Source organism: Nicotiana tomentosiformis, chromosome 2 (assembly GCF_000390325.3).
Source record: "Nicotiana tomentosiformis chromosome 2, ASM39032v3, whole genome shotgun sequence".
In the NCBI taxonomy this organism is placed as follows: Eukaryota; Viridiplantae; Streptophyta; class Magnoliopsida; order Solanales; family Solanaceae; genus Nicotiana; species Nicotiana tomentosiformis.
Genome location: NC_090813.1, coordinates 8339745 through 8362547, shown reverse-complemented (window position 1 = coordinate 8362547; position 22803 = coordinate 8339745). Strand labels below are relative to the sequence as shown.

Here is a 22803-nt window from a genome sequence, read left to right as displayed (position 1 = left end):
CCTTGGCTCTACATAGCTATGCGCCTACATATAATGAGTTGCATTTGTTACGTTGATAGTTGTGCGACCATAAATATGGAATGATGAAAATATTACAGAATAAACAAGTATCTTGATTTGAAATCTAACTTAAGAAATAGAAATTACATTACAATTTATCACATGTTTTTGTAGCTTGATTTTCACACTCAGTCAAATCTCTGTATAATATCATTATTTTATTATAATTTTTTAAACTTTTATAGTGAATGACTGTTATACACCTATAACAACATTTGACATTTAAATATTTTCTCGCTGTTATGGACAAAATTATCAAATTTTTTAAAATGTTACATATAAAAGATATATGTAACATTCCAATAAATGATAATTTCCTATAATTTTTAATATAGTATTATATATTTTTGTAATTCAATATTAGTTACTTAAAATTTTTATTGTTATTTATTAACATTTTTCTATGAGGAGTTCTACCTCATCACTCACAAATTTCTAAAATACCAAAAGATTCAAATTCTTTAATTTATTTTGTTATCTTTGAATAATTGTGGTAAAAATATTTTCTTGTGTTACTTTCTTATAGTGTTTAGTAACAAAGATAACAATAAATTTTATAAGATATTTCACGCCTCATAAATCATAATAAGGACATATAAAAACTTATGTGGAATAGGATTTCTTTATTTTATTGAGCTAGCTTAGTGAGATTAAAATTAGTTATTTTAGGAACTTACATTTCTTTCTTTAGTGTTTGTTCAATAACGAAAAATATATTATTTATGTAATTTTTAAAAATTTATATATTCATTGATACGTGCATTACACGCGCTCAAAGCGCCTGACTAGTCTAAAAACAATATACAATTTAGGTGAAGTAGATTGCTTTAGCTTATAGGGAAGGCTTGTTGTCTCGAAAAGTTATTCTAGTGAATATGAATGGTGAATTTTAGCAGTCATCTATGGTGAAATTTGCAGGAGGGATTCAGCTCAACTTCAAGTAACAGAAATGGAGAATATCAAGAGCAAAAAAAAGGAATTGTAGTCTGTCAGACAGCCATTAGACCATCCCAACACCCATGGTTAGGGGGCTGAGAACGATCATCTACAGCACCATATAACCCGAGGGCCGTGGGAGCTGTTAATCACGCTCTGGTCCAATGGCCATGTCTCATCAACCAGACTTGGTTTCCTGTCTCCTTAGAACTCAAGGATACAGTGGTACGAGCCTATAGAACAGATCCTGTTCAAGTAAGGTCGTGAACTTCATCTTCGTCATCTGTGCTTGTAAATGCCTTTTCTGTGCTTTATATTGCCGATGAGGGACAGAGAGAGTGTCGTTCTGCAGTGCACGAAGTGGAATTGAGTCAGCTTTCATATGCGAAGATTTCAGATATCTATCTAAATGAAAGCAGGCCGTTTGATGTTAACAATTTGTATAGGGTTATGGAACATTGGAAGATTTCAGAAATTCCACAAGACGGGAAATTGACGAAAGTAGGTGTTAAATGGGTTTGTTTGATGATTTTGCTTTTTAATTTTATTTTATTTTAAGCGGGAAGTTTGCTATGACGAAGATCAGAAACCTAGCCAGTTGTTGTCCTTTTGATCTCTCCAATCAACTAGAACTATAAAACATTTGTAATTTTTTCTATGCCAGGACTATTTGAGGCCAAATAAGAAGGAAAAAAGTAAAAGGAGAAAAAATTATAAAGGAAAAAAGAAGCTCTGGTTACAAAATCCACAGCAGAAAAAAGAAGCTACTACTTGAGAGTTCATGCTGCATAAAATATGATGAAATGCCTCCTATTAGGGCAGTTATCACACCGCTGGACTCTGGAGGCAAGAGTTAAAGGCTTAAAGTGTGCCCAATTAGAGGTACATACAACTTTAGCGCTTTGCATTTGTTTGAGGAATTGCATGTGCTACCTTGTTTAAGTTTAGTAAAGGTGATTCTTCTTATCTTCTATCCATGCCTGTTTGGAGGATGGGTTACAGATGCAGGGCGACAATAAAGCTCTAGATCAACTTACATCTAAAGAAGCTGTTGTACTGGAGACAGAACGATTCAACGAACTATTAATTATATGGCATTGGCAAGCCTGCAAAGACAAACCAAGATCTGATGAAACAGAGAGCGGTATGCCAGGTTGCTTATGGTCCTTCAGTTTTGTGATACCAATAGGAGCATATTCTCCTGTTAGCTGCCACTATCAAGATTTTCATGTAAAGCATCTTGACTCTTTCTGCAGGAAGAGGACAACAAGATACATATACAAGAGGTTGCAATGTTGAAAAACTAACATCACCTATTGATGAGCTTGAGGAAGCTATATTGGCTGCTAGATAAAAACAACACTTAATTTGACCGTATTTAAGCACTAAGAACTTTTTGGCCCGACTAGACTAGCTATATTCTTGTAGGGAGAAATGCAATACCTTAAAAGATAAACTAGCGATTGCAGAGGCAGAAGCATAGTTGAAGGTGTGGAACTAGATGTCTCAGAAAATTATACCGCTCTGCTCTTCTTGTGGACTCCTACTAATGGCATCTTGATGTTTCAGGAAAAGTAGCAACTATGCTTTGAGTTTTGGAAGAAAGACTTGAGACATATACCAATGTAACTTCTCTCATGGTGTGTGAGGTCGATGCATAAGCACCGGGTGCTAACAACATGTCTCTTGGAGGAATTGAAAATTTGTCTAGACTCTCCTCTGGTGGCTTTTCATCAAGGAAAACAAGTTTCCAATATGGATCATCTCGGTCCAATGGCAGCATAGCTGGCAAGCTCATCCGATGGAATAGCAGATAAGTGGATCAAGAAAAGTGTGTCCAATTCATGGATCAGAATTGAAAGTAGTCTAGTGAAACGACTAGTTCAACTGCAATGATCATGTACTTTCTGAAGCAAGAGGAAAACATAATGCACAGACAAGACAAGAGATTGCAAAGTTGAAAAACTAACATTACCTGTCGATGTGCTTGAGGAAGCTATATTGGCTGGTGGAGCTGCAGCAAATGCTGCTGTACAAGAATACCAGAGAACAGTTCAAGAAAATAATTTAAATGGCTATCAACTTTTTTAACTCTTCTTTATTGATAGCTTTTTTTAAATTGGTTATCTGTTCTTTGGTTGTTTGTTTTTTATAAGTTTATACATATAAATTATGAGCTGGCCCGTGCAAAGATATCTGCAAATAGAGTATAAATTGTTGTTGCAAATGACCGGAAAGATGCCAATGACAGTAATGCCCATAACCGGGCATGTCTGCTGTTGTGTCATTATATTGCTTTTCTTGTAACTGTCATAGCAGCGTTATTAAAGAACCTTCCCTATAAGTTAGGGAAAATATCGTGACAGCAAAGCAAGTCAACATCCTTAATCTTCCCTTTTAGTTGTTGTAGTTCCATCGAGTCCTTTCCAGAATGTTATCCCCTTCTTTTAAATGGAAACTCTGTCGCTTCACTATTTATTACTCTTTGCACTACTCCAATATTTTTGTGGACCCTCTTCTGTTCATGTAGTTTAGAATTTATTGCAAATGAGAGGTCCAACCAAAAAGGCGAGATAAGAAAAGAGAGTTCACTATAAAGAAGAATGACATCAAATTTCTTATATGGATATACACAGGTATGGAGAAGTTAAGAGTATCAATGCTTAGGGACTAATATTTCTTCTCTATAATCTTGTAGGGAGAAACACAATATCTTAAAAGATAAGCTAGTGAGTGCAGCATGCCACACAAAGGCAGAAGCACAGTTGAAGGTGAGAAACTTGATGTCTCAGAAAATTATACTGCTCTGCACTTCTTGTAGACTCCTACTAATGGCATCTTTTTTTTTCTCCCTCCCCTTTGATCCCACTTTGTTGGAGTTATTGCTCCTTTGGTGACTCGAATTCACGACCCTGAGGTTGTAGGTGGGGGTACTGACCATCTGAGCAACCCCCTCTTGAGCAACCCCCTCTTGTCCTAATGGCATCTTGATGTCTTGATTTCTCAGCAGTTTTGCTTTAAAATTTTGGAAAGAAAGACTTGAGACGTTTACCAGTGTTACTTCTCTCAATGTGTCTGAAGGCCGAAGCATACCATCTAGGTGCTAATGATGTTTGTCTCTTGGAGGAATTGAAATTAGTCTAGACCCTATCTCGGATGGAATTTCATATGTTTCTGGAGCACTAGATGATTTGCTTCATAAAGAGGTTATTGTTTTATGCAAATCTTGCTGTGAGAAGGATAAGAGCCTAAGGAAAAAGTTGATGCTACTGAGGTCCATGCTCTATTTTCTCTGACATTTTGACCAGATGATTTTCCACCATATACACTGTATCCCTCTTGTTTTCTACCTTTAAATCCTATCCTTATTTTTGTATGGAATACATTGATGTTGGAAAAAGAAAGTTGAAACATTGAACAAGGCAATGAACTTCAGGCCAAAAAGTGCAGAAAGAAGTACTTGTAGCCATTGAAAATGAGATTGCTGCAATCCGTGATGGCAATGAGCATGATCAAAGCTTAGGGTGCACCTACTCTCAGGCTTATCTTTACAAAATCAATTTGCGTCCTTTTCTCTTTGACTCCATTTTGTACTTCAAACCGAATATCTTGAGGGGTTGTACTACAAATGGGAGACAATGCGAGATTAAGAGTCTGTTTGGCCAAGCTGCAAAGCTGCGGGATGACAATAAAACTCTAGATTACAGAAGCTGCTCTTCTGGAGGCACAATGGCTGCCTTTTGTTGATGACCTGCAACACAAAAACCAAGACCTGATATAACATATAGATATAGACGAGATCTGCCATCACTTTGTGATATTAATAGGAGCATATATACTCTCCTATTAGCTGCCACTATCAAGATTTTCATGTAAAGCATCTTGACTCTTTCTGCAGGAAGAGGACAACAAGATACACATACATGAGGTTGCAGTGTTGAAAAACTAACATCACCTATTGATGAGCTTGAGGAAGCTATATTGGCTGCTAGATAAAAACAACACTTAATTTGACCGTATTTAAGCACTAAGAACTTTTTGGCCCGACTAGACTAGCTATATTCTTGTAGGGAGAAATGCAATACCTTAAAAGATAAACTAGCGATTGCAGAGGCAGAAGCATAGTTGAAGGTGTGGAACTAGATGTCTCAGAAAATTATACCGCTCTGCTCTTCTTGTGGACTCCTACTAATGGCATCTTGATGTTTCAGGAAAAGTAGCAACTATGCTTTGAGTTTTGGAAGAAAGACTTGAGACATATACCAATGTAACTTCTCTCATGGTGTGTGAGGTCGATGCATAAGCACCGGGTGCTAACAACATGTCTCTTGGAGGAATTGAAAATTTGTCTAGACTCTCCTCTGGTGGCTTTTCATCAAGGAAAACAAGTTTCCAATATGGATCATCTCGGTCCAATGGCAGCATAGCTGGCAAGCTCATCCGATGGAATAGCAGATAAGTGGATCAAGAAAAGTGTGTCCAATTCATGGATCAGAATTGAAAGTAGTCTAGTGAAACGACTAGTTCAACTGCAATGATCATGTACTTTCAAATTGTTTAAGCCTACAATGGACTAATTTAAAATCAATCGTATCATTGTGTCAATATGAGCTGTATGCATCAGAGCTAGCATCATGGTGTGCTTGTGAGAGCCTCAAACCTTAAATAGATCGGCTCAGGTCTCGTGCTTGTAATTCTTGGAGAGCTTATACATCATATAATCCGATTGTATACGGCGAAAATCGAGTTCGCCCTTCGTATGAGTAATCGAGATTGGAACGTGATAGACCAAGGTTCAATTTTGTGTAATATCAAGCCATGATGCAAAGTTAGGTTACCGGGTTCGAGACCCAGAGGTCAAGCAAAATAGAGACCGATCAAGTTCGAGACCAGCCAAGATCGGGATCGAGCTAAATGGAGACCGTTCAAAGATCGAGATCGACCAAGATCGAGATCGGGCTAAATACAGAGACCGATCGAGGAAAGCTTATCGAGCCAAAAAACAGAAAATCAGAATATCCGCAATTGGGCAAGAATCTCGGCAGAAATCACAACGCATATCAAGGAGAGACCAATTAATTAATCTATCATGAGATTCTTTGTTGTATTTAAAAATATAATATTAAGAATAGAACCTCCCCACTATATAAAGGAGGGTCTGATTATTTGTAAGGGAGATTGGTTCAGATTCATAGAATACAAAGCAATATACTATCTTTCTTCTGGTTTTGGATATTTAACCATATTGTTCTTCTATCAGTTGTTCTCCATTCAGTTTAAGGGTGATAATACTTGAAGGCTTAGGCTAATTGATTCATTCGGTTTACATTTATTTTCCCTTACAGTTTATTTCGATATTCATTTTTATATTTTCTCAATTTGTATCGAATTATACCACATGTCCTTAGAGCCGCGTATAAATTCATTTAATTATCCGTTTTTCGGGTAAACAGTTTGGCGCCCACTGTGGGGCTAAGGATAATAGTGGTTATTTGATACAAATCTTTGTAAAACACACTATTTCACACTTGCTCTTGGAAGTATCTTTGATTTCAAGCTAAAAATGACGAGCTCTCAATTAGTGCCCCTACATACCGACAACGAATCCGGCCATCATGATGAGAATAACAACGTGACGCTCGGGGATGGAAGGCCACCCGCTGACCCCGTTGGGACTCGGGCTGTGGATCCAATTGACGTTAATTTGTATGTGGCCATCGAAGCAAACAAATATTTCGGCCTCGAAGATAGCATCCATGGTGGAGTCCGATCTATATTTCGAAATACCCAAAATGTGGGAGAAGACGGGATCAGCCTGCGTATGATCTTCGAAATGCTGCAAGCTCAACAAGTGACGATAGTCCAGTTGCAGAGCCAAACCCAGGCACCGAGTAGGGCCGAGGCTGGTCCACCCCAAGAAGTCACCCACAGGACGGAGCCAGTTGTGGTAAGGTCAAATGAACAAGAATCGGGGACTAACCCCGAAATTATAAAGATGCTCGAGGAACTAACAAAACGGAATCAGGGGAAAAGAGGATCGAAGCAAACGACAAGAAAGTGGAAACCTATAACTACAAGGTTGATCAGATCCCGGAGGCACCACCAATACTGAAGGGTCTGGACTCCAAAAGGTTCGTACAAAAGCCTTTACCCCCGAGCGCAGCTCCCAAACCGATCCACAAGAAGTTCCGCATGCCCGAGATTCCTAAATATAATGGAACGACCGACCCCAACGAGCATGTCACCTCTTATATGTGTGTCATTAAAGAGAACGATCTAGAGGATGATGAGATCGAATCTGTATTACTGAAGAAATTCTGGGAGACCCTGTCAAAGGGAGCAATGATATGGTATCATAATTTACCACCTAACTCTATCGACTCTTTTGCCGTGCTTGCAGATTCTTTTGTAAAAGCACACACTAGGGCCATAAAGGTCAAAACTAGGAAGTCAGAACTTTTCAAGATAAAGCAAAAAGAGAACAAGATGCTAAGAGAGTTTGTATCTCGTTTTCAAATGGAACAAATGGATCTACCACCGGTCATAGACGATTGGGCAGTTCAAGCTTTCACTCAAGGTCTAAATGAAAGAAGCTCAGTGGCTTCGTAGCAGTTGAAGCATAACTTGATTGAGTACCCGGCTGTTACCTGGGCCGTTATACATAATCGATATCAATCAAAGATTAGAGTCGAAGATGACCAGCTGGGGGATCCTTCTGGTTCCGCGACCAAAAAAGACATCGATCGGGAACCGAGGATGAACAGGGATCGATATCAACCGTATAATAGAGATAGTAGGGACAACGGACACGGGCACAACTCCATAAGAGGTGAAAGGAGAAGCGATCGAGGTCACGATACTCGGGGATTGATCAGCAAGAATGGTTTCGACAGGCACACCGGGCCTAAGGAGGCGCCGCGATTGTCGGAATATTACTTCAATATCGATGCATCCGCTATCGTATCGGCTATCGGGAGCATCAAAGATACTAAATGGCCTCAACCTCTGCAGACCGATCTAGCCCAAAGAAATCCCAACCAAGTGTGTAAGTATCATGGCACCCATAGCCATAAAACGGAAGATTGCGGGCAATTGAGAGAGGAAGTAGCTCGTTTATTTAATGAAGGGCACCTTCGAGAGTTTTTAAGTGATCAGGCCAAGAATTACTTCAAAAGCAAAGAGTTCAATAGACAGAATGAGCAAGAAGAATCGCAAAACATTATTCACATGATTATCGGAGGAATCGATGTACCCCAAGGGCCAGTATTTAAATGCACTAAGGTCGCGATCGTAAGGGAAAAGCGATCTCGAGCTCAGGATTACATACCGAAAGGAACCCTGTCCTTCAATGACGAAGATGCAGAAGGAATCACGCAACCCTATAACGATGCACTGGTAATATCTGTAATCATGAATAAGTCTCAAGTTAAGCGTGTATTAATTGATCCAAGTAGTTCGGCCAACATCATTCGATCGAAAGTCGTAGAGAAACTCGGTCTACATGACCAGGTTGTGCCCCTGGCCCTAGTACTAAACAGATTCAACATGGCATGTGAAACTACTAAGGGCGAGATAACTTTGCCAGTAAACGTGACCGGGACTATCAAACAAATGAAGTTCCATGTGATCGAACATGAGGTATAACGCCCTATTCGGGAGATCATGGATCCACAACATGAGAGCGATACCTTCGACCCTTCACCAGGTTCTAAAATTCCCGACACCAGAAGGAATCAAAACAATCTAAGGGGAGCAACCCACCGCAAAGGAAATGATTGCCATCGACGAAGTGATTCCGATATCGGAAGGGTCAAATTCGAAGGAAAAGCAGGAGACCAAATAGCAATCACAAAAGCCGGCCTCGACCCAACTAGAAAAGCATGCGTCTGACGAAGATGATGATTATGGGATCCCTCGATACTTCATAGTCCCCGATGATTCCGACGCTACCAAATCAACAGACTAAGAACTGGAGCAAATCACAATAATCGAATAACTGCCCGAACGAAAGGTATACCTGGGCACAGGGTTAAATCACGAGTTAGGGAAAAAGATTATTCAATTTCTTATAGCTAACATAGATTGTTTTGCTTGGTCCCATCTTGATATGACATGGATCCCACCGGAAATCACCACCCATGGACTAAGCTTGGATCCAAATTTTCATCCGGTGAAGAAAAAAAGAAGACCCGAGTCCGAGATAAAACATGCTTTCGTCAAATACGAGGTAACCAAGCTTCTTAATATAGGGTCAATCCGTGAAGTAAAATACCCCGAATGGTTAGCAAACGTAGTGGTAGTCCCTAAAAAAGGAAACAAATTTAGAATGTGTGTAGATTACAAGGATCTAAATAAAGCATGCCCCAAGGATTCTTTTCCTTTGCCTAATATTGATTGCATGATCGACGCCACGGCCGTCCACGAGATCCTCAGTTTTCTCGATGCCTATTCCAGGTACAATCAAATACAAATGAGCCCGGATGATCAAGAAAAGACCTCGTTCATCACTAAGTATGGTACCTACCGCTACAACGTACTGCCATTTGGATTAAAAAATGCTGGTGCTACTTATCAATGCCTAGTAAATCGGATGTTCGAAGAACAAATAGGAAGATCTATGGAAGTTTACATTGATGACATGCTAGTTAAGTCCCCGCGAGCAGATGACCATTTCAAGCACTTGCAAGAAATTTTCAGTATATTGAAGAAGTACAACATGAAGCTGAATCAGGAAAAATGTGCATTCGGGGTCGGATCAGGAAAATTTCTCGGGTTCATGGTATATAATCGAGGAATCAAGATCAATCCCGACAAGATCAAATCTATCGATGTCATCACGATAGAATACAACGTAAAGGCTGTGCAAAGGTTAACCGGGCGCATGGCCACCCTGGGGCGATTCATCTCGAGGTCCTCCGATAAAGGCCATCGATTTTTCTCGTTGCTAAAAAAGAAAAATAATTTCACATGGACCTCGGAATGCCAGCAGGCATTGGAAGAGATTAAATAGTACTTATCGAGCCCGCCTCTGTTTCATACACCAAGGGCAGACGAATAACTTTACTTATATTTGGCAGTATCAGAGGTGGCGGTAAGTGGAGTCCTAGTCCGGGAAGAACGAGGTACACAATTTCTCATTTATTATGTCAGCCGGACCTTAGGAGAGGCCAAAACTAGATATCCCCACCTAAAGAAATTGGCGCTTACTTTGATAAGCGCCTCTAGGAAACTAAAACCATACTTTTAATGTCACCCCATATGTGTTGTAACAACTTATCCACTTCGAAATATTTTGCATAAACCCGAGCTTTCAGGATGGTTGGCCAAATGGGCTATAGAAATCAGTGGGTATGATATTGAATATCGACCCCGAACAATGATTAAGTCTCAAATTTTGGCAGACTTCGTAGCTAACTTCACACTGGCCCTAGTACCCGAGGTCGAAAGGGAAATATTGATAAATTCGGGTACGACCTCGGGGGTTTGGACCCTCTTTACGGACGGGGCTTCGAATGCGAAAGGGTCCGGGCTCCACATCGTACTAAAACCACCCATAGGCAACGTGGTTAGACAATCTATTAGAAATGTGAAATTGACTAACAATGAGGCCGAATATGAGGCCATGATTGCAGGTCTCGAACTAGCCAAAGGCTTGGGAGCGGAGGTGATCGAGGCCAAATGCGACTCCCTCCTCGTAGTAAATCAGGTTAACGGAACTTTTGAAGTCATAGAAGACCGAATGCAAAGATACCTAAATAAATTACAAGTAATTTTGCACCGATTTAAGGAGTGTACTTTGCAGCATGTGCCTCAAAATAGTGAGGTTGATGCTATCGCAAACTTAGGGTCATCAATCGAGGACAACGAGCTCGATTCAAGGGTCGTCATGCAACTCATGAGATCAGTAGTTGAAGAAGGTCACGCCGAGATAAATTCCACAAGCTTGACCTGGGATTGGAGAAATAAGTACATAGAATATTTGAAGACCGTAAAGCTTCCCTCGGATTCGAAAGAATCTAGGGCCCTACGCACAAAGGCAGATTCACTTTGGCCAAAGATGGGACCTTATTGAGGAGAACGTTCAATGGTCCATTAGCGATATGTCTGGGACAGGGAGACATCGAGTACGTTCTAAGAAAAGTTCACAAAGGCCCTTGCGGAAATCATTTCGGTGCTGAATCATTAGTTCAAAAGGTAATTAGAGCCGGCTATTACTGGATCGACATGGAAAAAGATACGAAAGAGTTTGTTTGAAAATGTGACGAATGCCAAAAACATGCGCCAATGATTCACCAACCTGAGGAACTGCTCCATTCAGGTTTGTCACCATGGCCATTTATAAATTGGATAATGGACATCGTTGGCCCCCTCCCATTGGCACGAGGTAAAGCTCAATTTATTTTGTTTATGATTGACTATTTTTCTACGTGGATTGAAGCGCAGGCTTTTGAGAAAGTTAGGGAGAAGGAAGTCATCAACTTCATTTGGGATCACATCATATGTCGATTCGGGATGCCATCCAAAATTGTGTGTGATAATGGGAAACAATTCATCGGTAGCAAGGTAACCAAATTTCTCAAAGATCATATGATCATAAGAATCCTATCAACACCTTATCCTCCTAGCGGGAACGAGCAAGACGAATCAACCAACAAAACCATCATCCAAAATCTTAAGAAGAGGTTAGCCGACGCTAAAGTAAAGTGCAAGGAAATTACCCGAAGTTCTTTGGGCATATCGAACGACCTCGAAATCCAGTACCGGGGCCACCCCATTCTCATTAGTTTATGGCGCCGAAGCTCTAATATCGGTCAAAGTTGGAGAACCGAGTATCCAGTTTGGATATGCAATGAAGGAACCAAATAACGAGGCCATGAATACGAGCCTAGAACTATTGGACGAAAGGCGTGAAGCCGCCCTCATCCGATTAGCTGCCCAAAAGCAAAGAATCCAGAGATACTACAATCGAAGAACTAATATTCGATATTTTAATATCGGGGACTTAGTGCTAAGAAAAGTCACCCTCAACACCCCGAAATCCTAATGAAGGAAAATTAAGCCCGAATTGGGAAGGACCGTATCAAATTGTTGAGGTCATCGGAAAAGGATCTTACAAGCTCCGAATAATGAATGGGGAACAACTACCAAGCAATTGGAACGTATCTCGCCTGAAACGGTACTATTGCTAAGGTACTCCTTTTCTTCATTCTTTTCCTATTTTCAGATTAACACATGCAGGCGGTCGGCAAGAAATGACAACGAGATATTTAGCAAATGGTACGAAGTACTCAGGTCTGAAAGCACGTGTTGCACTCTATTTCCTTCGGACAGAGTTTTGTCCCAAATGGGTTTTTTTCGGCAAGGTTTTTAAAGAGGAAACAATGAATCGTGCTAACTTAGAATCAAGTCCAATTACAAATCGGCATCAGAGATCCATTCGACAGTATCCAAGGTTCCTTTGCAAATCAACCTTGAATAATGGGGGTCTACCCTCGGATATGCGTTATCTTCGAATATCAACTCTAGAAAGGGAACTACTACATAAAAGGAGGATCTCGAGAAATAGGATTTATTGTAAGGGTCAAACGGTTAAATCGAACCTGTAATGACCCGGCCGGTCGTTTTGACTATTACAATCCCGTTCCCCCATTTACTGCTCAAATTGTGAATTACAGTTGTTATTTGGTTTGCCGGGGTAATTGGTTTGGGTTCGGTGAGGCTTTGAAATGATTTAGAGCGCTTAGTTCCAAGGTTTAGAATTTAAGTTGAAAAGGTTGACCGGATGCTAATTTATGTGTAACAACCTCAGAGAAATTTTGCTAAGGAAATTAAGTTTTGGTGGTGCCGAGGTAGATCAATTAGTACAAAGATTATAGAATGCACAATGCACCGAAGTGTAAAGGAAAATTTTGTCGGAAAATGGTCATTTCTGTGACCACTATGCGGTCAAAGAATCACTCTGCGGACCGCATAATGGTCGCAAAATGGTTCAGGAGAGGGGCAAGATTTGAGGAAAATCTGCGGTACACTATGCGACCGCATACCTATTTTGCGGTGCATTATGCGACCGCAGAACAAGTATGCGGACCGCATAATGACCGCAGACCGGGTCAGTAATGCCCAGCTTTGGAGGCCAAATTATGCGGCCGGTATGCAGATCGCATACCTGTTATGTGATCGCATATGCGACCACATAACTGCATCGCAACTTCCATTCTTTCTAATTTTTGACCCGACCCAACTTCGATTTATAGCCCTTGAAGCTCATTTTTGAGCCAAAATCTGATATTTTAGAGAGAGGTTAGAGCATTTTAGAGAGAGAAAGTGAAGACTTAGTCATTTATCCATCAATTCTTGTTAAAGGTTTGAAGATTTCATAAGGATCTTGCTAGGGCTTCAAAAAGGTAAGAATTTCTTTCCTCAATCCTTCAATTTCGGGTTTGGAATAAAAATGGGTGATTTATAGCATGACTCTTGGGTGTAAGAGTATTATGTATACATACCAATAAGGTTGTGGAAGGATTGTTAAGTTCAAATGGGTAAGGATTGGGTTGAAAATCGTAGAAATCTTTATAGACTTTAATTGTTGGGGGGCGAGTTGATGTCAGATTTTGGTAAAATTTATATGGTTGGACTCGTGGTTGGATGAGCGTTCATATTCTGTAACTTTTGTTGGGTTCCGAGACATGGGCCCTATGGGCGATTTTTGAGTTAATTTCGGATTTTATTGGGAAAATTAGTATTTTCCTTATGGAATTAATTACAATAATTAGTATTGACTGATTCGAATTAATTGTGTCTAGCTATGAGGCTTTCGGAGACCAATTCTCGTGGCAAGGGCTTAGCAGAATAAATAAATACACGGGTTAAGATAAGTAACAATTATAAATCTGGTCCTGAGGGTATTAAACCCCGGATTTTGGTATCATGTGATTATTTTGGAGGTGACGCACATGCTAGGTGACGAGCGTGTGGGCGTGCACCGAGGGGATTGTGACTTGGTCCGTCCCGGAAAACTGTAAAGTTGAATAATTTGTTGTTAGCTATATGCCCTCTATGTGTTGATAAAATCTGACTGTAAATCATGCTAGAAATCATGCTTAGGCAATGTGATAGTACTGTTGGGACCCACATAGGTCGTGTACATGTTGAATTGCCGGCTAAATGCTATATTTACTCAGTCTCAGTTTTTACTTGCACATTTTATCTCAGTCTCTGTTATTATTATTGATACATAATATCATTATTGTTTGGGCCGATTTTATGATTATTGAGAGCCCGAGAGACTGGAAAGATTTATGACTGAGAGAGGCCGAGGGCCTGATTGTGAGGATATTTTATAGATCGGGGCTGCCCGCTTGCAGCAGGCCTTATTGGCTTATTATTGCACGTGAGTTGGCCGTGCAACACGTGAGTTGGCCGTGCAGATTCTTATATTAAATTATGGCACATGAGTTGTCCGTGCTTATATCGCTTGGGCTGTAGGAGCCCCTCATGAGTCTGTATACCCCCAGTGAGCGCGGGTACCCATTGAGAGTGAGTGATGAGGGCTGGGAGCCCAGGGAGCCCAGAGAGTGATGAGGGCTGGGAGCCCTGTGAGTGATTGTTGTCCTAAGAGGTTGTACTTGATTTCCATTTTTTGTTGCACTTAGTTGCTATCTGTCGTTGTTGTGAAATGTCTGAAAGATTGTTGATATACGGATTACATGAACAAGAACTGTATAAGAATTGATTTGACATTAAACTGCCAGATTTGATAACATGTCTATTCTTTTGCTGGAATTACTGAAAATGAACCATAACTGTGTAGCTCGTTACTATTTTCAGTTCCTTATTTATTATTGTTACTTGCTGAGTTGGTTGTACTCATACTATACCCTGCACTTCGTGTGCAGATCCAGGTGTTCCCGGACATAGCGAGTGTTGATCCTTTCGCGCGGTTGATTTTCAGGAGATTTTGAGGTAGCTACCGTATTCCGCAGACCTTGTCTCTCCTTCTCTATCTCTTTGTTCACTGTATTACGTCTCAGACTATTATAGACTATATTTTTCAGACTTGTATTCATATTAGATGCTCATGTACTTAGTGACACCAGGTTTTGGGAAGTGTTTGTATTGTATTTAAATATTATATTGTCAATCTTGAGAGAAATTGTAGTTTATTGAGATTTTCGGCTTGCCTAGTATTGAGATAGGCGCCATCACAACGGGTGAGATTTTGGGTCGTGACAGAACCGTGCCCATATAGATTGCTCGAAGTCAAATCGAACCGTGCCCATATAGATTGCTCGAAACCCTATTTCGATCGAAAATAAAGAGAAATATGTTCCATACAAACATCTTGTGATTTAAAATTTAGCAGAATTCCTTTCTTCTTTGCAAAAGAGCTTCGTACTTCTGAATATAAACAAGCCCAAGGGAAATACTTAATCGGAATACGAATGATCTCTCCCTCACTCGGGGACTGATATCCGACTCAAACAACTGAAGTCATCGGGCCCCGAATGCAAAAGATCTAATAGGCAATGCCACGACTTCTAAAAGTCACGGCTACCCCACTTGGGAGCTATTATCTAGGGCAAGCCTAGATAAAACAAGAGAACAAGCCCAATGGGTAACTACCCAATTAAAAGGCTACGACCAAATTAACACGACTCGGAGGCGTCCGAAATCCGTAACAAAAATAAGCCTTCAAAAATATTAGAACTTCGGACAACCGGTCCTAAAGGCTACCCTTGGCAAAATCTCTAACTTAAGAAAGGAAATAAAGGCAAGATTTGTTCGAACCCTCAAACACAACCTTACTGTTTCGTGCTAAGGCATTATTTTTCCTTTGTAAAAACAAATAAATCAAAGGAATATTACGAGAGCCAAAAGGGCATGTAAAGCCATATATTTATACACAATAGTTTTTTTACAAAGGCCAAATTGGCCTAAATCTACAACGGCCAAAAAACGGCCTCAGAAAAAATACAAAAGGAAAACAAAAAACCTAATGTCCTAGGTGGCTTGATCTTCATCGGAGGTTTCATCCTCATCCTCGGGTTTTTATCCGTCATCGGATTCACTTAAGCTGCTCTCGGAGTCTTCCTCAGGGAAAGCCAGCCTTCGGGCCCTGGCTTCCTCCGCTTTTGGCATTTTCAGTTTCGGCCACAATATCGAAGCCCTGGGCACTGACCTCCTCGAGAGCTTCCCTCCGAGCCTGCCATTTTGCATGCTCGACCATGCCCTTGGCCTTGGCCTGCTTGACCTCGACATCGACCCTAAACTGGGCCACTTTATCTTCAACCCTTTTGTTAGTCTCCGTCATCTCAGATCTGGAAACTTCGAGTCCACCGGCCAAGCTTGCCTTATCAGAAACGTCTAAATCCAACTGATGCTGGCACTCTTTGATCTGTACCGAGACCTTCTCTTTCGCAGCTCGGAGATGGGTCTCGACCGACTCCAGTTGAGCTTGGACGATCTCCTTTTTCGAGGCTAGAATATCCATATTCTTTTTAAACTCTTCTGCCTCGGCCTGTATCGCATCCACCTGTGTTTGGAGCCGTCCAATTTTTTCTAAACTCTGTCTGGCCTGCATAATTAGATCATTATTGGTTATCTCCAATTCATCTTCAGTATCGTGAAGTACTCGAAATACCTGCTCAGCTATCTCGGCATCCTCATTCTGAGTCGTTGCCAAATCTGCCCGATGCTTCTCACTAACGAGTTTGTAGGTGTCACTATTCTCAGTGAGGCTCCGAAGATCGGCCTCATGCTCCTCCCGAATTCAGAGGAAAGCCTCATGACGCAACACCGAAGTTTGCAAACAAGGAACAAGATGTTAGAATTATCTACAACTTTAAGTATAAAAGAAACGAAAGCGATACCCACGAAGTTACCCGATTTAGAGCATGCTGGGCCTCGTTAAAGAGGCAAGCGGGTCCTACCGTGTTCATCACAGATTGATCCTCTTCGGTCACCAAAGACCTAAGGTAAATAGCAATCCCCATGGGTGGAGAGAAAATTCAGGCATCCTCTATGACGAAGAGTATTATTCTCCGCCTATGATTGGGATTAGCACTCGGGGCCGGGAATCAGTCTACCAACTTTGGGCTCGATGAAGACCCGATAGCACCCGACCATGATGCTTTCCTCGATACTGGTAATCCACTGAACCCGATAATATCTTTCGAGGCAGCGGACTCGAGCCCATATAGAAAGCCATGAATATCAGTCGACCCCTGAACACCCTCGTAAGATCGACTTTCCAACATGTTAGCCTCACAGATCATAGCATCTGAAATCTGAGGGGATCCATTTATTTCGATTATCCCGAGTTCAACCCTCGAGAAATCTTCTGCTACTCGAGAAATCCTGCCGCTGGTCTCTCCTTTGACCATCTCAGCTCGGGGTGTGATGGCCTCAGCTTTAAATTGTCCAGGAATTATGGCCAGAGCCCCCTTATCAACCTCCACCGATCCGTAGATTGTTGTATCACAACATTAGCCAGCACACAGGCTAATTCCTCGTCTCCTTCTTCGGGCTCATCCCTTAATCGTCGGATTGAGTCCAGAGGCATAATATCGGAGCCCCCCTTGGGCTTGCGAGTTTTCTTTGTCGTTTTTTTTCTTTTCCGAGACCGGGGAACTCGGAGCCTCTTTTCTTTTCTTCTCTTTGGCCTGCTTCGGAGCAGGGAACTCTTCATCAGCAGATGAGGGCCTCATGGCATCGTCCTTCCCAAGGCCTATAAAGGAAAAAAAAAGGGGGTGAGCAAGAGAAAAAGACCAAACGATAAACAATTCGAGAAAGAGTCTTACCATGACTATGGGACTCCCATCGACCCTTCGATAGTTCCATCCAAGAATGATCGGAGTACGGCCTTTGCAACACCAGACCTTCAACCCATTGTTTAAGTTCTGGAATCGGTTCCGGCATTCGGGCCACAGCTATAACAAGCATAGAAAGAGTGGATCAAGAAAACGAAAAGCAGAACCACAAAGTTGAACGTTCGAAGGGGAATAGTACTAACGATTCATGTTCCATTTCTCAGGAAACGGCATGTCATCGGCAGGGATAAGGTCCGATTCGGATCAACCAAGATTGGGACCGAGCTAAATGGAGACCGGTCAAAGATCGAGAACAAGATCGGGCTAAATACAGAGATTGATCGAGGCTTCGATCGGCCTTGATCGAGGAAAGCTTATCGAGCCAAAAAACAGAAAGCCGGAATATCCGTAATTGGGCAAGAATCTTGGCGGAAATCACTGCGCATATCAAGAAGAGGCCAATTAATTAATCTATCATGAGATTCTTTGCTGTATTTAAAAATATTATTTTAAGAATAGAACCTCCCCACTATATAAAGGAGGGTCTGATTATTTGTAAGGGAGATTGGTTCAGATTCATAGAATATAAAGCAATATACTATCTTTCTTATGGTTTTGGATATTTAGCCATATTGTTTTTCTATCAGTTGCTCTCCATTCAGTTTGAGGGTGATAAAACTTGAAGGCTTAGGCTAATTGGTTCATTCGGTTTACATTCATTTTCCTTTACAGTTTATTTCAGTATTCATTTTTATATTTTCTCAATATGTATCGAATTATACCACGTGTACTTAGAGTCGCGTACAAATTCAATTGATTATCCGTTTTTCGGGTAAACACCTATCTAGAACATATATAAGAGTGAAGTTGAGCTTATATCATTAGATGAGCATGTCCTTGATCAAGGAATGGTTTTCATTAGAAAAAGCAAAGGTAGATCTGTTAATGTTTAATATCGGTGTGATGAAATTAGCTTGTATTTCCAGAAACGGACGGAGCTCCAAGTTATGAAATGCAATTTATAGTCTATTTCATCTTAGTGAAAGTCCTAATACTACCCCAAATTACTCTTCTATTATACGTAGTAGTCCCTAATCTGTCCGTAAAAAAAGTTTGATTAATAAGTAAAAACATGTAGATTATTAGTCTCTTGCTTTGTTGATAGAGTGTACAGTTAACTCTTTGAGAAACTAAAGATATCAATTTTCAAATAAAATGTAAAAAATGAGTTCGTCAAAATTTAGTAGCACCTACAAGGCTATAATTATTAGTAGAAGAAATATGTACTTACTATTATACTTAATAAGACCCGATGAGGAAACGTCAAAGAAAATCAAATATATAATTCATTAAGAAAATCAAAGATATAATCCATTACATAGAAAGAAGAAGAAAAATTAATCAAAGTGACAATGATTCTTTAATTGAGTTTCGTCCCCATTGGTATCTAAAAGAGAACCGGAAAACCCGATATAAAGAGGATCTTTATGCAAATAGCCAGTTATTTATTTTTTTTAGCTGATATACATAAAGTATATATTTATTATACACACATTATCTATCACCAATTATTTTCAGTTTAAACAGTTAGCTAAGCTGCTATTTTAATTAATTCTTCATATAAAAATTTGGGATGAGCTAATTAGATAACCTACTTACCCGAATGGGGTTAATTCGCGATGATGAAGACTCATGGCTTAGTAGGCTATCATGAAGGCCCATGGCTTAGGCTGGTGACCTCCATCACATTTTGGAGGTTGTCCAACTAAAATGGCTCAAGTCGTCGAGGTTATGTCACAATTTATGATAGCAACGACTTGCATCCGGGTGGCCCCTACCCAATTCTAAGGTAAAACCTTTATGGGGAGCCCTATTTAGGGTTCTCCATTTAATTTGTACCAATATTTTACCAAAGTTTTACCGATACCCAATATTTAGGTAACTTCAAATATGGGTTTCTTCTTTGTTGCTGCTTCTTCTATTCTTTTTCTTTTTCTTCCTTGTTTTAAAACTCAGATCCAAACTTCGAAGTGGTACATGTAGATCGAAGTGGAGAAATTTTAACCATCATTGTTGAATCTAGAGAAAGCTTACTCGATGGTGGCCTTGCTGAAATCAATGAAACATGCCTCTTGAGAGCTAGAAGAAATTTAGATTTGATTCTGAAGTTGCATTGAATAGATAGAAAAACTTCAGATCCAATTCTGAAGTTATATTGAAAAGATAAAACAACTTTATCTCCCGATTTTGAAGTTGTATTGAGAAAAATTTGCATTGAGGAGATATATAAGAGCTCCAAGATTTATTGGCCCAATGAGTAATGTTATTGTTTGGGATGAAAAGTAGGCCTATTCAAAATTTTCATATATCAACTGAATTTAATTTGAGAAAACGGTGCTTTATGGCCCCCTAAAATTTTTATTAGCCCATATTTTTTTCATTGACCCAGAATAGCCTTCACCCAATTTATTGGCAAGTTATAGCATATTTACCCATAAAACACAACAGTTGAATTTATATGTAGTTTCTAGACAAGTAAATTAATTTGATCCTGAAATAATTCAATAATTAAAAAAATATATAATACTTAGCCTTGAAATATAGATAAAAATAACAGAGATGACAATTTCGTTACAGTGTTTTCGGGCACAGTGATGATGAAATCAAAAATCAAGAAGGTAAAATTATATAAAGCTTTGTATAGAATAGAGTATACGTTTAGCCAGAAAGTTCGCGTCCTTTACAATGATGACTGATCTTACTATTTATAGCTATCTATAGGGAATGACCCTCCTTTAATGTCAATTATGAGAGTCATTGATAAAGATGTAACAGTGAACATAAATGGCAAATTCTCTGTAACAGACCATCGCTCTTAATGCTGCAGAATATTCCCTAGTAAATGCTAACGGGTGCAAAGCATTTACTACACCTTTATGATAGTTATCCTTTTCGATGACAAGCGGAACGGCTACATCCGGTCTTCAGCCATCCCCATTTGGGTTCCACGTGTCCTCCTTTTAGAAAACCACGTGTCATATCATATATTACCTTATACAGATAGTCCCCCTTCTTTTCGGTGACATAACTTTGTGTTACCGAGAAGTTGGAAGAATTGCCTTTTTGGCGGGAATTAATATAACTCCTTCTAAAGGTTTCTGACAGTTGATTAGACGTACACCTCTCCGTATTTAATGCCCCGAACACACATCATCCCATGATTCAGCACAACTTTTTCCGATTATCAAGGTAATCATAGCCATGAATTTATCCGCCAAGATTTTACTTATACGCAACATTCTTTTCCTTTGCGTTTCGAAATTCCTTGACCTTCTGATTTGCATCATTGATTTCCATCGTTTCTCTAATTCTCTTCAAACACAAACTCTCTTCCAATGGCTTCTTCCTCTAAGCGTGTTAGTTCTACAACGAACATGAACAAAACCGAGGACTTTGTTCCTCCAACAATGGGTTCAATCATCCCAAGAAGACTTAGTACTTCGAAGGAGTTTGAAGAGAAATTCTCTACTACTAACCCTTGTACATGGGCTGCTAGTAGGTACCCTTCTTCCATTCGTCCCTCCAATATTCCTGTTGTGAAGGAGGATTTTTGTTTCCATGAGTTAGATATTATTGCTCCTGATCTATCGGAGCGAGTGACCCTTCCCAAGATCCTTTTACTTTGAGTGCATTTAATTTGAGCGGAGAGCTTGATTCCTTAATTACGGAGTTTCGCCTTCGTTACTATGTGTGTATTGCACAGATAAGTCCTTCAGTGTGGAGGACGGTCGCCTGCCTTTGACGTTTGTGACAAGAAACTGGAGAGGAGCTAACCTAGCTCATATGATGAATCTTTATTCCCCTAGAATCTTCCATGGGGGAATGATAAACCTTTGCAAGCTTGGCCACCATACTTTGCTATTTAGCATGGATGATGACAATGACCGTAGGTGGATGGAACAATTCATTGTAGTTTCCACCAATGACATCATTCCGGCAACGACTTCATCCTTTAAGGTCACTTGGAACCGCACTCGTAAGTTCTTCGTATACTATTCCTTTTTGCTAGATATTCTTTTATGGCCGTATCATCTCTTCGCCCTTCGTATGTTTCAGCAACTCAATGGATCCCACTGATGGTAGCAGGTATGGACCAGTGGGTTCAAAAGATTTAAATGTTACGACGCCCGAAACTTGTTTGTGGAAAGAACTGGCCCTTAAATACGGGTGGAAGGCCAAAATTTATGGTAATTTTAATTGACCTTGCTTCCATTATAAAGAACTTGGTTGAACCCTTCTGACTTGTTCATGGAATTAGGTCTACCTGCGGGCTCTGTTGCTATCCCCGAGGAGGACGTTTTGGCTGATCCCACTGATGCAGCGAGGCTTCTTTAGGAAGCACTTACTCGAACATGTATCTCCGGGTCTGTTACGGGTGCAAACACTTCTTTACGGAGTCCCTGGCCAGAGGATAAGCAACCAAAGAGAAGACGTTCCTTCGTGGCCAGGGAAAAGAATAAGAGGGCAAAGACTGATGCCCCCAAGTCATCTCCGGTAGCGATGATGGTCCTCCTTCCAGGGCGGTGATAGACACTGTGATGATTGATGACGATGAAGAAGCTGTTGATGATGGAGTTTTTTTAAATAGAAGGCGCCAATCATCATCGTCTCAACATGATGCTTGACCTTTTGAGATAGTTACACCAATTGATGACGATGTCTCGGCACTTTGGGGAGAATCTAATTTGGTAGAATATGCCAACTCCCATTTTTCGGCCCCAATTGCTGGAACCGGTGCTGCGAGGCTGAGTACCAGGTCCTTGCCATCTCTCGTTGGTAAGCATCCAACAGCCGACACTACATTTGATGAAGCTGCTTCTCATTCTTAAATTCCACCAGCTTCATCTCCACCTTCACTAACACCATCAACTGCTACAACACTGCCATCTTCATCCACTCTTCCACCAGCAGTTGCTACATCTCCTCCATCGACCGCACC

General features: G+C 40.4%; 2 protein-coding genes and 1 non-coding gene across 8 annotated transcripts; 1 reads left to right on the top strand and 2 right to left on the bottom strand.

Moving 5' to 3' along the window:
• Positions 1-871: 871 nt before the first annotated feature.
• Positions 872-6225, top strand: LOC104084447 (uncharacterized). Of its 6 annotated transcripts, none has more exons than XM_070194948.1 (7): positions 872-1497; positions 1661-1878; positions 1999-2140; positions 2253-2485; positions 2566-3767; positions 4895-5127; positions 5208-6225. In XM_070194948.1, the coding sequence occupies exons 2-4, from the start codon at positions 1792-1794 to the stop codon at positions 2348-2350; spliced, it is 327 nt and encodes a 108-aa protein (XP_070051049.1). In that variant the 5' UTR covers positions 872-1497; positions 1661-1791; the 3' UTR covers positions 2351-2485; positions 2566-3767; positions 4895-5127; positions 5208-6225. The 6 variants fall into 6 exon arrangements, with proteins under 6 accessions (XP_070051049.1, XP_070051048.1, XP_070051047.1 ...); XM_070194947.1 differs by having other exon boundaries at positions 1999-2149; XM_070194946.1 differs by having other exon boundaries at positions 1987-2140.
• Positions 1044-1261, bottom strand: LOC117273767 (small nucleolar RNA U3). The gene has a single exon (XR_004503794.2). It is a non-coding gene; the product is annotated as a small nucleolar RNA U3 (small nucleolar RNA).
• A 9862-nt stretch (positions 6226-16087) lies between the features above and the next one.
• LOC138904305 (uncharacterized) lies at positions 16088-18038 on the bottom strand. The gene is made up of 4 exons (XM_070192806.1): positions 18008-18038; positions 17796-17924; positions 17619-17722; positions 16088-16756 (listed from the first exon to the last, which is right to left on the bottom strand). Exons 1-4 carry the CDS (start codon positions 18036-18038, stop codon positions 16088-16090), a joined length of 933 nt encoding a protein of 310 aa, XP_070048907.1.
• Positions 18039-22803: the final 4765 nt, after the last annotated feature.

Excerpts from the sequence above, each read along its gene's own strand:
- LOC138904305 (XM_070192806.1), bottom strand. The coding sequence starts at position 18,038 with ATGCCGTTTCCTGAGAAATGGAACATGAATC. Across the intron at positions 17,925-18,007 it reads TGAGAAATGGAACATGAATC|CTGTGGCCCGAATGCCGGAA; the intron begins GTTAGTACTATT and ends TGCTTGTTATAG. Across the intron at positions 16,757-17,618 it reads AAGAGGCTCCGAGTTCCCCG|GAGCATGAGGCCGATCTTCG; the intron begins GTCTCGGAAAAG and ends TGAATTCGGGAG.
- LOC104084447 (XM_070194945.1), top strand. The coding sequence starts at position 1,792 with ATGATGAAATGCCTCCTATTAGGGCAGTTATCACACCGCTGGACTCTG. Across the intron at positions 1,879-1,986 it reads TAAAGTGTGCCCAATTAGAG|GATGGGTTACAGATGCAGGG; the intron begins GTACATACAACT and ends GCCTGTTTGGAG. Across the intron at positions 2,150-2,252 it reads AACAGAGAGCGGTATGCCAG|GAAGAGGACAACAAGATACA; the intron begins GTTGCTTATGGT and ends CTCTTTCTGCAG.